At 38.7% G+C, this 15,849-nt stretch overlaps 1 protein-coding gene across 1 annotated transcript in view; it reads left to right on the forward strand.

The window, feature by feature from the left end:
- Positions 1–8,207: 8,207 nt before the first annotated feature.
- LOC124288030 (THO complex subunit 2-like) overlaps positions 8,208–15,849 on the forward strand; it is a 53,369-nt gene continuing 45,727 nt past the window's right edge. The window contains 9 exon segments of the mRNA XM_046724625.1: positions 8,208–8,291; positions 8,737–8,858; positions 11,316–11,449; positions 11,837–11,991; positions 12,698–12,793; positions 13,463–13,609; positions 13,867–14,039; positions 14,340–14,538; positions 14,706–14,866. Of these exon segments, the coding sequence (XP_046580581.1) occupies positions 8,208–8,291; positions 8,737–8,858; positions 11,316–11,449; positions 11,837–11,991; positions 12,698–12,793; positions 13,463–13,609; positions 13,867–14,039; positions 14,340–14,538; positions 14,706–14,866 (1,271 nt within the window).

Raw genomic sequence — 15,849 nt, forward strand, 5'->3', positions numbered from 1 at the left:
GAATAAGAAATCACCTCCAGTTATGTGGTCTGTATCAACTGTAGGACTGCACGGTACACTGGAATATCTTGATAGACCTTTCAAACGATACATATTGCAATGTTTATTCTCAAAACAGGCATATTGGGTAATAATGTGAGAAGTATTGTGATTATCTCTATGGTAAGACACAGACTTTCATTCATTTCATCTGGAAATTAGGCTCTGCATGTACAATCAAACACTGAAGCTCCCAATATATCACAATACATATTGGTAGTGGTGCACCGATCGATCAAATAATCGGTTTATTGATCGTTAGACAATCAAACCTCGATTATCGATTTAAAAAATCAATCGATAACACTGAATACTGTCTTCAAGAACAACAAACGATTGGTGTACATGCAAGATTTGTAAATACCTCCAGGTAGGCTCGCAATGGCAACTGTTATACAGGAAGTCAAGTCTATTTATAGCTTGCTGAGGGAGCAGTCGTTTTCTTCTTGTGCAGGTAGTGGCTTGCAGCGTAACAACAGTTTTAGCGTGGATGCATATATTATTTAGATGGTATGTTATGAAAACATGGCTTTAAAAACAACAAATACTCCTGAGAAATAGAACACGTGAAAACAAGCGGTTTGATTGGCTGGTCAGACTGTCAACAAAATGCCCGCTCTCCCGCACATGTATATGTTCGCTTCGAGAAAACATTTTGTATTTGCAAAAGGCTCAATTCTCGTCAAATTCACGAGAAGGATGGAAATGGATAGTTTTATTGATATTTGTCACATGTACTCTTAGATCTATAGCCGTTCTATTCTGATTTCTGCATCGAAGTCGACACTTAGATCTTGAGTTCAAGTTTTTCAATTTTCACACACAAAAATAGTTGACAAACGTATCGTTTAGCTGTAAAAAGTGATCTAAATTCATATTTGTTGTCAAATACTCCATGATTTTCAATCTCCTTTCGTCAAAGTGTTTTTTAATCCATATCTAAAAAGAATGGGTTACGATCTCATGTCATGACAAATGTTTATTACAAGCAATCTTGTACTTATAGCAGTCGTCTCATCCAGCTGGTCTTGTGGTCATAAATCTATACTTGTAGTTGATCATTTATCGATAATTGATCGACAGAAGACATCGATAATCAATTATGGTTTTAGAGGTTGATTCCCAACACTACATATTGGGGTATGGGTACCAGAATTGCAATATATTGCAATAAATTTATTTGCCAATACACAGCCCTAATCAACAGGGTCCACAGGGAAGGTATCAATCTTGGCAGGGTAGTATTTAACAAGGTGCGTACAGTTAAGTTGTGACTCCTAACCCAAATAATGATCATTGGATGACCTGAAATTATTACCTGAAATATCTAGGATTCCACAATAATTATGCATTTGATCTGCGACAAACCCAAATTTAGTTCCCAGTATGGCTGCAAAAAATACACTAAGAGGCAAATACATTGTTTTACAAATGTATAGTAATGAATACGAATATTTAGTCTTGTAATATCAATGAATTAAAATAAACTATCATGTCATTGCTTAGGTAGAAGCATAATTTCTCTAAAGCAAAAAGCAATACAATGCCTAATGACAGTGCCATAAGCAGCTTTGGCAAAATGACACAAGTAACACTGCTGCATGGCTTGGATATATTCCGTGGCACATATATCACTTAAAAAAACAACTTATAACATATATCACTTAAAGTAAAACACTGTCTTAGAAATACCTTTAAATATTCGATTCGTGTGACCACAAAGAATCCACAAAATTCACAAAGAGATGCCAAATTTGCAAGTGAATCGCAACAGTACCAGTACCTTGACAAACACTGGTAACAAAACAATAACAACAAATTATGGGTTTTCTTAAAAAAGTTTGTAAGTGTAACCTGTAGGTAGGGCCATTCCCTTCTGCAGACTGGTTTTTGGTCCTCAAATTTCTTCTTCTCAACAGTCATATACAGTATTCCTGTTAATTGGCAATTGTGGATGCTATGTATGTTATGGTACATCTACCGGTATGCAATTCACACAAATAACATCTGGACAAAGTTTTGAAGTTCTCCTTTCCAAACATGCTGTCCATACCTAATGCTCTACAGTCAGCACAGATGCAATACTCATAAAACAGATGAGTTATTTTCTTCTTTTTCCCCTATCATATAGTTGGGGGGGGGATATAGTCGACGCCTCATCCGTCCATCAGTCCGTCCGTAATCATTTTGTTTCTGGAGCATAACTAAAAAAAGTTCAATATTTTTCAACAAAAATTGGTAGATATATCAAACAGAACCTAAAGTGGTGCCTTTTGCTATTTACAGATTTTTGTCATTTTTCTTTTTCTTGACTTCCATGGAAACATGGGAGGGGTGGGCTTCATTTCTGAAGCACAACTCGAAAACCGTTCAAGATCTTTCTATAAGACTTGGCAGATATACAAACAGATCTTGAAGTGGTGCCTTTTGCCTTTTACTGATTGTTCGCATTTATTGTCCCCCGCCGCAACGCGGAACGGGGGACTATGTATTCAGCGGCGTCCGTACGTCCCGATTCTTGTTAACGTGATATCTCATGAACTGTTGTACCCAACATCTTCAAATTTGGTGACAGCCTACATTGGGGGATTACCCAGACAACAGTCGATTATGGTGACCTTGACCTTTATTTTCAAGGTCACCACGACACTTTTGAAACTCTTGTTAAAATCTATCACATTTCACAATGTCTGAAAACACTTATTAAATTTCAATTTATCATATATTATCAGCAGAATTAAAATTATAAACTATTTTCTCAATGTTATTGAAAACAGCGATTCTCGGACACATGCTTCGCAGCGGGTCCACAAAAACATTGTCAAAGAGCAAAGTAAGCGATGTTTCGAGGAATTCATTAAATAAATTGAATAAACTAATGAATAAAATCAACAACAACATTCATAAAAGTTGTCAAAGCGTACATATAAAATTACTATTTCCATCTTTTGTCGCGATCATGTAATGTAAGTCAAGTCACTGACAAGTGACATCTAGAGCTCTCGTCGCCTCAATCTCAAGCACGCCGGACCACGATGTTTAATGCGAAAATATATACATGAAGCATTTTTGTCACAGGTCATAACCTAGCACGATCGTCCAATAAGTTCCATAATTTACGTTATAGGTAGCGCATTTCTTGCTTAATATGTTCAGAATAGCAATATTTTACCCAAAACTTTTCTAAATCTAAAAGTTTTAAGTTTTACGAGGACGCGTATCCATTGCCGTAATATGATTGGCTGCCTTAGGTCACGTGTCTGATTTTGACCAATCACGACTCTCTATAGCAGACTGTGGCGAATAAAGCGTCATTAGAAACCAATCTTTATCCAATAAAATCGCTTCTTACAACTGTAGAAAATACTCTTGGCAGGGGTACAGTGATATTGTTGATGTTCAGAGCTTTCGAGCGATGCCCGACATCAAGCGATTAAGCCTACGCATGTTATTCATCTGAAGCTTGAAAGCGGAGGTATTTTCCGTTGTTATGTCATGTTACCGAGCGGAAATCCACATATATCGGGAAATAGGCGACCATACATATTATTTAAGAAATCTTTTTATAATAATTTTCTGATGACGTAAAAATGAAAATATAAAAGAAAAAGGCACGGGCATTTTATGACATGTCACAAATGGAAAAAAATTGCCATAGTTTTTGCTTCCTTCGTGGTTTATCTGGACGTTATAAATGTAAGCTTGCATTTTCATTCAAAACTACATTTATTTAAGTTGTAGTTGTATTATTTGAATAATATTATAAAAATAAACTTCATCATTATCAACAGTAGGATTAGATCTTTTAAATGGTGTATGGAATGTAGTAGCAATACCGATTACAAGCTTATAATTTCCTTCATAAACATAGGCTTCATCTATGACCTCAGGGTCTCTGGGAACTCGGTGTCATGGCAGTAAATGCCTCTGGTTGACTGGTGTTGAAAGAGTTAATGCGATATCTCATGAACTGTTGTACCCAATGTCTTCAAATTTAGTGACAGGCTACCTTGGGGGGATTATGCAGGCACCAGTCGATTTGGGTGACCTTGACCTGATCTTCAAGGTCACCACTTTGACCACTTTTCAAACTCTTGTTAACACGATATCTCATAAAACATAGCACCGTCATAGCACATAGCATTGTCTTCAATTATGTCGACATATAGGGTGATTATGCAGACACCAGTCATTTCAGGCTTCTTGTATGTGACCAAAAAATAAAAAGTAGTAAATGTGTTATATTCCATTCTTTAGCGGCGGGGGACATTGCCATATCAGTGGCAAACACTTGTATTTTTCATGATTTCCACAGAAACGATTTAGATCTAGTCCCCCCAAAAAATCGAGTTGGCCTTTAAGTAACTGTCAGATATTTGTTCTTTCAAATTTGTGGGGGGCCTGGGGGATTTGTCATCTTCTGATGTCTCTTGTTTGCATAGACCGCCTCCATGGTGTAGTGGTTAGAGCGTCCGCCCGGAGAGCGGAAGGTCGCAAGTTCGATCCCTGACCGCGTCATACCAAAAGACGTAAAAATATGGTACTTGTTGGTCCCTGCCTGGCGTTCGGCATTAATGGGTACATCAAGGACTGGTTGGCTCGGAGTCAGGATAATGTGCCTGAGTGGGATGCTATCTCAGTGGGCTAGCACTATAAAACCAGCTTAAGTCTGGGCTAGTACAAGCAGCCGCAGACATACACATACACACGCATGCACGTCGTCATGTGAGCAAAATACTCTCAAGCACGACGTTAAACCCAATTTCACCTCACCTCACCTCTTGTTTGCATAGAGATATTTTGTTTCACGGTTCTGTGACAATGACAGTGAAATATGTCAAGAAGGATAGTTTTAATATGTTACATGTGCACAGATTGTTTACAGTAAAAAACATTATATACTCCCTGCAGTATTTCTTTTGTGTGCCTACATACTTTCTTTAGAAATTAGTTACATGTTTCCATTTAGGCACTGTGGGCTTTGGTTACTTAGTGAATGATATTTTGTATTTCCTGGATCCCATTGACTGTACATTCAGAACATAATGTTGACTTACCTTCCTGCCATTTTAAAACAATAGCAACCAACTATAGGTATTGGCCTAACTTTTGTATTTCTCCCCCACATATTGCAAATATTGTTTCCTCTGTAAATGGGCACATTTATAAGACTACCCGTGCCCTTTTTTTAGCCAGCTTTGTAGACATTCTACATTTTGATGATGTTGCAGTGCTCACTTGTTTACTGCATAATTATCAATGCATAACTGAAGTTTTCAATTATCACCATCTTTACATAATTATTTCTTAGTTTAAAGTAATGTAACTTGCTCAATAGATGGTCAGTAATACTGGCATGTTCAGAACTATGAAGCTCCACGCCAGATTGTCATAGGCTTTGCTATTAGCATTAGTATCACATTACATGTTCTTCACCCTTAGACTTCAAACCCACCTTGCATACTCATATTATAATAATATCAATTTGTTGTGTATGAAAGTGTAAAATGACGATGTGTGTTCAATTTCAGTGTAAAGCAATGCCGAAAGCTACAGAGCGAGAGCAGTGGATTATGGGAGCCAGGGGAGAAGACTATGAAGCGAGCAATGTACGAGCTCTGCTGGAGTGTTCTTCGTGGTCATCTCAAACAGGACCAGGCTCTGGCTGCTCTTGCAGATCTTAATGTGAGTACTCCAGCTTTAAATAAAACAGGGATTCAGATCAGTATATTTTGTAGGATATTGATAAATTGTCATCACACACATGATAAAGGTCATGAAGATTTCTATGTATAGTAGACTTTGGATTCCTGTCTTGGTCTAAGCCATTTTGAGTCTGCTCAACCAGAAGAAATTTTACTAGCCCTTGGCTTTTAACTAGTAAGTAGTAGCTAAAGATGTGTACAGATTTTGCCTTGAAAAAGTCAGTGAAAATAGATAAGGAACCCTGAACAGGTATTCAAGTGACTTCAAATTTTCTTTTATAGTGTATCAAAACTATTAGCATGATAATGACAACAATTAGTGTTAATGTATTTAAGATCAGTTTTCTTTTCCAGAGCAGAACTTTATAACCATTTAATATTTCTTCACCAGACTTGGCACCTAGATAGGTCTGGTAGTGCACTGGTGCCTTTTGGTAGTTTTGGATTTCTGAATATAATATTTTTTGCATTTCCATGGCAACAAGTGTGACTTTGACAGAAATTGATGGTAGTTCTCTTTTCCGGAGCAGAACTTTAAAACCGTTCACTATTTCTTCACCAAACTTGGCACATAGATAGGTCTGGTGGTGAACTGGTTCCTTTTGGTAGTTTTGGATTTGTGAATAAGATATTTGTGTGTTTCCATGGCACCAAGTTTGACTTTGTCTGAAATTGTGGAAGTGCTCCTTTTTGGAGCAGAACTTCAAAACCTTTCAGTACTGTCCTTCCACTTTGCTATATACACCAGGGGCGGATACAGCTTTTTGAGAAAGGGGGGGTGCACACTATTGAGAAAAGGAGGGGTGCACACTTCATTTTCACCCGAGTTTCAATGGTCATTTAACAAACTTTCAGCACAAAGGGGGGTTGGGGATGGTGCACTCCTGCACCCCCCTCTGGATCCGCCTATGTACACCCCAAAACATTTGACATAGTCATAGCTAGTCGCCATAACGCGGGTCTTGGGGTCCACGGATGCCCCCCCTCGTTATTAGACACCCGCGTTATAGTAACAATTACATAACGCGGAACAAGGGCCAAGTAAGATCGCATATTCCATGGACATAACAAAACTGCTATTTCGTGTATTGTGCCCAGTCAAAACTATATCGTATTGTTGGAGGTGAAAAAACCCAAAAATTTGTAAATGAAAATAGATGTATGTACATGAAACTTGCAATCAAACATCACAAGACATGATAATTCAATTGTTGTTCCTGTCATGCTACCTGTTATTCAACTAAGCCGGAAATAGCAATCAGCTGGGCACAGATCGGTGTTTTGGTCCAATGTACCGGTGATTCAGTTAAAAATGATCCGAAAATATAACATCAAAGAATTTCTATTCCATTATCAGAATAATTTATATGTCAAGCAGTTATTTTAACAGAGATCTTATATATTGCTATCGTATAAGTATAATGCATGTTTTCTACGAACATATTTAACATAATAATTAGCATTGCTAGGCACTTTGGGTTACCTGGCTGGATACATTTTACGTAGGAGACAGTTTGACAAGTCACCGCTGACTTTCCGCGGTACGTGCCACTTTGATTGTAAAAACAAAATGTTGGCAATTAATTGTCAAATATGTCTTCAAAGAGTCAATAACGCAGGTCTTGGGGTCAATGGATGACAAGGCTGTAATCTGTTCGTGATTGCTGAGAAAAATGTGAAATTGGTGCTACCGCGGTAGGCGCGAAAAACGGACCCTCACGAATGTGGTAAGCGGGTGTTGTATGGAATGAGGTAATGCCATTTCACTGACGGTTTCTCCTTTGTTATTGTAAACAGTTTTAATGAATGAAAATGGGATTGAATTTAATCAAATATAATGTGTTTTCTGACATCATACATTCTCGGATGGCGGTGTTTATCCGCGCAATTACGCGGTGTGTTCCATCATAGCAAACGTTGTAAGTACTCGGCTGATGGCATGTCTTTATGATAAAGTTATTATGTTTACTAAGTTGAGAAACATGCATCTGTGTGCATTGACTGTCGGTGGCTGTGTGCCTGGTGTGTACTTTTGGTGTGTGATTTTCAGTCATTTTATGACTGTGACAGAAATACTTACCATGCTCAGTGTTTCACAAAATGTTTTTTATGCGATTTCCTAGGTGGAAGTTTAAGCGATCATTTCCTAAAATGTCTTTATATGAATTGTGGTGTTCCTTGTGTCATGGACCCCTGAAGATCTGGTCTTCAGTAACCCATGTTTGTCTTAAGAGGCGACTAACGGGTTCGGATGATCAGGCTTGCCGACTTGGCTGATACATTGTATCCTAGTTGCATGGATTGATGCTCATTGATACTCATGTTGTTGATCAGTGGGTTGTCTGGACCAGACTCGATTATTTACAGACCGCCACCATATAACTGGAATATTAATTAAATGCGGCGTAAAACAATAAACCTTACCAAACCAAACCTTGTTTGTTGTGACTTCAATTTGAGCAAATGTTTGTTTTAGATGTGGAGACCACTTGCAATGAGGACAAGGCACAGAGAGATCGATTTATAACATTTGTCCGAGCCAGCGCTGTAAGTAAAACATGGGCCTTGTTGTCAGTGATGCTTGTTAGTTTCATTGTCATCATAGTAAAGGACTGATGAATATTATTATCATTAATGTTCATAATGATGCTGTTGTTGTCATTGTTATTTGAGAAACCTAACCAATGGTAGGATCAAATGATCATGTCTGGGTTCAAATCTCACAGATGGTTTGCATCTTTGTCCTACCACTCTTGGGCTTTCCTCCTCTACTGAAGTGTGAAGTTGGTATTAAACTCAAACACTGTTCATAGTTGTGTTAAACAGAGCTCGCATGTATTTAATGAACTCCCCAGACATCTGAAGACAGACATCAAAAAGGTAAACATGTCCTATTTTGGTACAAATCTAATTAAGCTTGACTCATGCTTACATTGACAAAATGTGCAACCAAATGAAGAACACCTGTAATGAATCCTTTATTTCTACACAGGGTTTGATCACTGAGCCTGTACTGAAGGAACGTTTAGATCAGGAAACTCTGGAAGCTGTTGGCCTTATCTTTTCCAAGTTGCAATTCCAGCAGAAATATGTCAAGACCAAGACAAAGCTATAGTAAGTGATGATGTTTCTTTTACTTGTTCAAGTTGTTGTGGAAGATCATATAAAATGTCTCACTTAGACCACTCATTGGTTTTGGATTGATGACTTTCAGCTGTGATCTTGCTGATTCAGTTCGTCACATCTGTGGCACCCTGAAGGTTTTAACCCTGAAGGTATTCTGGGGCTTTCCTCCTCTACTGTTAAGTGAAGTCGGTATTTTTTAATGAGACACTCTTCATAGTGGTGTTGAACAGGGGGCGGTGGGGTAGCCGAGTGGTTAAAGCAATTTGTGAAGCTCATTTCTCGTCAATATTGCTTAAAAACGGCTGGGTTCAGATTTCCACATGGGTACAATTTGTGAAGCTCATTTCTGGTGTCCATTCGGTATAGATTGAGCACTGACATCAAGCTGCTCTGTGATATTGCTGGAATATTGCTTAAAGAAAATAAATAAAGAAGTTGTTCAACCATAAGTGTTATCCTCACCAAATGGATCAGGCTCAGTGACTTGGCTTGTCATTGTTTCATCTTTGTTTGGGTCATTGCTCACAATATCAATCCTTACATTGCTTGGTCAGACTTGATTATTTACAGGCAGCCATCATATAGCTGAAATATTGCTTGGTGGGGCAGTAAGGCTAAAAAAAAAAAGTCCGTTTCCTATTGCATGCTTTTTAAAAATAGGGTAGGTGGGTCGATTTTATCTTTCTTTTTTTTACTTTTTGGCGTGGGGATATAGTCGACGGCTCGTCCGTATGTCCGTCCGTCCGTCCGTAATCGTTTTGTTTACGGAGCATAACTCAAAAAACGTTCAATATTTTTCAACAAAGATTGGTAGATATATCAAACAGAACCTAAAGTGGTGCCTTTTGCTATTTACAGATTTTTGTCGTTTTAATTTTTCTTGGTTTCCATGGAAACGATTCGGACTTTGTCTCAAAAGGGAGGGATGGGCTTCGTTTCTGGAGCACAACTTGAAAACCGTTCAATATCTTTCATCAAAACTTTTTAGATATATCAAACAGGACCTAATGTGGTGCCTTTTGCTATTTACAGATTTTTGCCATTTTTATGTTTCTCGGTTTCCATGGAAACGATTCGGACTTTGTCTCAAAAGTGAGGGGTGGGCTTCGTTTCTGGAGCACAACTCGAAAACTTCTTAATATCTTTCAGCAAAACTTGGCAGATATGTGATATATGTAATATATTTTTTAGTAGCACCAGGTGGGCACCTGAGAATGTCTTCAAGGATACCATATCATGTTGTTAGTATGTTACAATGCCTTGTGATGAAACATTGAAAGATTTCTATATTTATTTGCAGGTTTTGTCAGTGAGAGCCCATTATGACGATTCAATGCATTCCATTTTAGCCCTACGTACACTTAAAAACATGATAATATTATACTCGATTTGGATGAAAATGATGAATTGTAATGCACTCCAGTCATGATTATGACTTGGTTAAAAAAGATCTGTGTGTGTGTGTGTGTGTGTGTGAGAGTGAGTGAGTGAGTGAGAGTGAGAGAGAGAGTGATGATAGGGTCGGTTGGGTAACCGGAAACGGACCCTTTTTTTTTTTGCCTAAACAACTACCATCACTCTATCAAACAGTGGCTCTGTGGCACAAGACCATTGGCAGATATCATATGTAATACACAGAGAATACTACACGAGGTCTCATTACATACGAATTATACGAAACGAGTGTCCTTCGTATGGTATCTGACTGAGCCAAAGCGAGGTCTGAAACCATAGGAAGGTCACGAGTTTCGTATAATTCATATGTTATGAGACCGAGTGTGGTATTTTATTTATTACCCACGTCTTACATGCATTAAATTGACAAAATAGCGTATTTTTGTGGTTTCAAACCAAAACCGGTTTCATAAAGAGGTTGCGGAAGTATGTTGTTCTGTAGTACACTTTTTGCATGACGTCACTACGCCTTGCTCGTCTGCCCCCTTGGTAACCGACGTCACGATGTATGTCTGTTGTCATCGCCTCGTACAGCCTCTTACATTAAACTACTCCGTAGAACCCCGTTTCTTAGTTTGCAGTTGCCTCACTCGGCTAACATCGCTGGTGGAAAGTTTATGTTTAAGTTTTTCGACGCATATAATGTCTCAGTTCGACTCACAATTAAACAGCTATACGGCAACATTCGCAAAGTTTACATTCCCACAATGCATATAAGTTGTGAATGAATGAATTCACGTTTTGTTATGAATGAAAAAGTAGTTCCGTCACAACGTGACCTAATTGAGAGGTCAACGGTTATCCAATCAAATCGTTAGAATCTCAGGTCGTTCGACACAGGTCAACGCGATACGACACTCGTGTGACGTACGAGTTTTGTATGCAACTACCCATATGTTGACCACGTGGGTAATAAATCACCTTTAGTTGACAAGGAAAGTCAGCATAGAATGATAGCACTGTTTTATTTTTTTTTGTTTCCTTCCCCAGCTATAAGCAGCAGAAGTTCAACTTACTACGAGAGGAAAGTGAGGGCTACTCAAAACTGGTGACAGAACTAAATCAAGAAGTACCCTCAAGTGTCACATATCAACAAGTGCTAGAAAACATCAAGTCTCTTATAGGTAGATATCATTCATAAAAGTCTCAGGGGCGGTGGGGTAGTCTCCCCATAAACTGCTGGAATATTGCAAACCAAATGAACACCGTAAGCCACTGGTTTATCTTTTCCTGATTTAATAGTGATTATTTCAGACTGAGATGTAGCTGTAGTGTTGCTTACTCTGTATTTTACAGGTTTTCTTGGTTCATATGAAGTATATGCAGGATTTGCAGGATTACATATTTCTGTGAGCAAAACAATTAACCTCCATTTTGTGCCAAGTTAAAGATTAGGGATTTGAGCTTAGATATTGTGGGCATCCACTACAATAGTTGATATACGTGTCTTTGAGCTCAAGCTTTTGTATATTCTGAAGGTGCTTTGTGTCATGATGTACATTTGTTTGCAGGCTGTTTTGATCTGGACCCTAATCGGGTGTTGGACATAATGCTTGAGGCCTTCGAGTGCCGCCCAGAACAGGAGTCATTCTACATTCCACTTTTCAAAGATTATGTCACAGACAAACTGACGCTTTGTCATATTCTGGGATTTAGATTTCACGAGGTATTAATTTTTCTTTGTAATGTTTTAATGTAATGTCAGTGTCATAGAGAATCATATAAGAATTGAACAAGATTTTCATTATCATGTTATGGCTATTTAGTTAACAGATATTTCAGACAGTGAATGTTCCAGATACCTTAAGCTTGTCATTAGAGTGACATTTTGTGGTCATTGTTTTCTGATGACTTTGATTTTTGCTCATGGTAACATGTACTAGTTTATTTGGCATTTGATTGATTTTTAGCTCCATGTCATGATATAGCGTGATTATTAACTGTGTTGTAAACATGTACAACAACATGTTTTCACTCAGTCATGGTGACTTTGAAAGGTTGAGTGTACAGAATATAGAAGTCAGGTCTTTGGTTTTATTCCTCCTGTTTTGGGGGCGGTGGGGTAGCATAGTGGTTAAGGCATTCGCTAGTCACGCTGAAGACCTGGGTTTGATTCCCCACATTGGTACAATGTCTGAAGCCCATTCCTGATGTCCCCTGCCGTGATATTGCTGGAATATTACTGAAGGCGGCCTAAAACTCAACTCACTCACTCTTTCTATATCTGTTACCAAAGTCTAAGACCATCACATTTCTGGCTTTCTTCTCACATTAAGCTGACAGGCCATGACTTCATTGGAATACTGGTTTAAAGCGCTGTTGAAGCCACTCCCTTACTTACGTTTTCCATTTCATGTTGTTGTTTTTTTCAGCAAAATCAAGAAATTGATTCCACAGCGTCACTGTTCCGAGTTGCAGCACTGCTGTTGAGACACAACTTGGTACATCTAGAAGATCTCTATCCACATGTATGTATAATTATTTTTTTCTTATCCTGACTCATGATCTTTTGCTTATCTCCCTTTTCCTTGCGAATGGTAGTGGAACACTTGAATCCCTTGAAGTTCCCGAAGCGGACGTAAAAATACACTCACCCACGAGTTACCTCCCTTTTCCCACGTAAACAGTCATGTGACCAGCCTTAACATGACATTCGGAGTGAATGCTTGTTCCTTCATCAGGTGATGAACGAGCAAACATACTCTCCGAAACATTGTGTTATTCACAATAAAAAAGTTGACATCCATAAATCTTGCTTTTCTTACACATTCCACTTCTTAATGCCCTTCAAAGATTTTTCTCTAGATTGGATTGTAGAAATAAACCCCAAGGCCCCAAGACTTCATTTCCGAAGTTAGAATAGTGAAGTTATGTTCTTATGACTGGATAGAGAGTAACTTTTGTAACTTATTCTAAAATACATTCATCTAGGTAAGTGTCCCTTTTCAAATATTGGCAGTGTTATGTAAATTGAGGAAAGAATTTTACATACCATGTTAAATAACAGTCACAGCTTTATCCTACGCGATTTTCTGAACAATATGATGCTGCCATTATTTGATAATAATATGTCAAATGTTGAATCCTTTCTGGTCATTTACTCACCATGTATACAGGGACTTCTGATTCTATTACAGCTCCTGCCATCAGACTCTGATATTATTGCATTCCATGAAAAAGAATTGGCTGATGCTAAAGCCTACCAGCGTAAACTAAACATTGTGTCGTTGTCTGATCGGAAAGATGACGACAAGGATAAGGATGACATGGTCAATATAGACCTGGTAAGTAATAATATTATACCATGCTGTCCTATGCATCTAAATAGTTCCTTTGTCAGTAGGTATCAGATGACCAGAGAATATTAGCGTCTTTGTCAGAATTTCAGGTTAGAATTGGTCCCCAGCAATGCTGTTTATTCTGATCTTTTGACATAAGATGTGTGAAGGTATAAACTGATAACTGCTTATCTTCTTTTCATCCATTTTACTTCATGGTGCGCATTCATTTCTTTATGTACCATGTTTCCTTGTTGTTTCAGCGTACTAATAACCAGAAGATTGGCCTGTGTGAAGCCTTGCTGGCTATTGGTGCATGGGACAATGCAAAGGCTGTCCTTGACCGAATGCCAGAGTTCTTTGCAATGTCAAGCACATCCACTGCCCAAGCTTTGTGTCAACTGATACACTCACTCGTAGAACCTCTTTATCAGCAGTAAGTACTCATGTTCTCACAGACCTGAGACAAGAATAAGTGTCACCTGGCTGAGAGAGTGTCAGGATTCACTACTAGTGTGTCCTGCCTAGGCAAGGGTTTTTACAGACTTCATGATTTTCTATTTATATAGAGTATTACTGGTAAAAAAATAACATTCCCTCTATTTCCATTCAGAGGCTATATTCCCTGTAAGTTTACAACTCTCTTCCTCAGTATTCATTTTTCACCTTACAGTTAACTGGTTATCTATATTTAAAGAGCAGTCGTCTAACATGTGCTTGTTTCACTCATTTTTAGGAACAGTGGTTTATCAAGAGTTTTGATGAAAAAGAGAGACCGAAGGTGGAAGGGTAAGATATCCCCTGATGCTGTCACAACGTTTCTACAGCTACACCAGCGAGTCATGCCTATGTTTCTCTACCTGGGACCACATGCTTCGCGGGATCCAATACTCATGGCAAAGTTCATCCGACTTGGCAGGACTTTCATGACCAAGGTGAGCAGCTTAGCGTAAAGTATACTAGTGACTGGTTAAATGGAAAATATGTAGGACCTGCATCACCTCCCTGAAGCAGACATGTTTTGAAGTCACCCTGAATGTCAAGAGCAGAGTAAATATAATGGAAATGCTGCTGAAACACATTTGTGTTTGTTTTGCTTCAGCGTCATGAAGGTGGCGTGGGTCCGGAAGATGATGTTGCGTACTATGGGTTCCTGAACATCTTGGATGATGTCATCCTGCCCAGCATGTGTCTCCTACCCTGTAATTGCTGTCTCACTGAGGAGCTATGGGGACTCCTGAAACTCTACAAGTATGAACTCAGGTAAGACTTGACTCCTGTCTGTCAGGTTTTGGGATTACAATTGGTACCTTGCAACCTGTGCTGGTTGTAAGAGGTGACTGTTTGGATGTTGTCAAACTCAGAGACTTACTTGAAGGCATGTCATTGTACAATGTGGATCATTGTCAGTATCACTGGTTTGTCTCGTTTACAGTATTGTGAAATCCTACAAATTTGGAAATAGATTATCTTTTTCTTATCCTGACTCATGATCTTTTGCTTATCTCCCTTTTCCTTGCGAATGGTAGTGGAACACTTGAAGTTCCCGAAGCAGACGTAAAAATACACTCACCCACGAGTTACCTCCCCTTTGCCCTTTCCCGCACAAACAGTCATGTGACCAGGCTTACTTGTCACTCTCTCCCTTTTCGCCCAAGTGGATGGTTGGGCAAGCACTGGAGTCCCATATACGGCAGTATATCCTTTTTATTTAGGTCCTATTCTTCAAAATTACGCTGTGTATGGATTTGGCAATAACTACAATGTATTAAATGTAAAAAAATTGTAAAAATTATTTGTATTTGTGTCATAATTTCATCGTTGTGTAGCTTTGTTTACACTCCATGAAATCTTGCAGTGTTTGCAGGCACAGGTTATCCGTGGCTGATCCTCACCCCCAATGCCATTCGTGCATAAAACCATGTTCTTCCAGCTTGCGCTGTACTTATTGTGTTGATTTATCAAATCTACAATTTAGTCAATATTTGTCTTATATCTATAGACGTGCCATGGATCGAGTGAGGAAGTCATCTCAAGTCAAGGCTGATAAAACAGGAGATCAGCCTGCAAACTGTATGTTGATTGCTACTGCGGAGATTCATAATACTGGTGCTATGTTGAGTACGTTGCAGGGGCAGTCTGCTGGTACGGGGGCTAAGAAGAGATCGGCCACAACGCAGTTGACTCCGACTCAAGCTAAGAAAAAGACGTCATCCTCTTCTACATCGCAGAAGAAAGCATCTGTT

This window comes from Haliotis rubra, unplaced genomic scaffold (assembly GCF_003918875.1).
Source record: "Haliotis rubra isolate DU_JTF1 unplaced genomic scaffold, ASM391887v1 Scf1, whole genome shotgun sequence".
Taxonomy (NCBI): Eukaryota; Metazoa; Mollusca; class Gastropoda; order Lepetellida; family Haliotidae; genus Haliotis; species Haliotis rubra.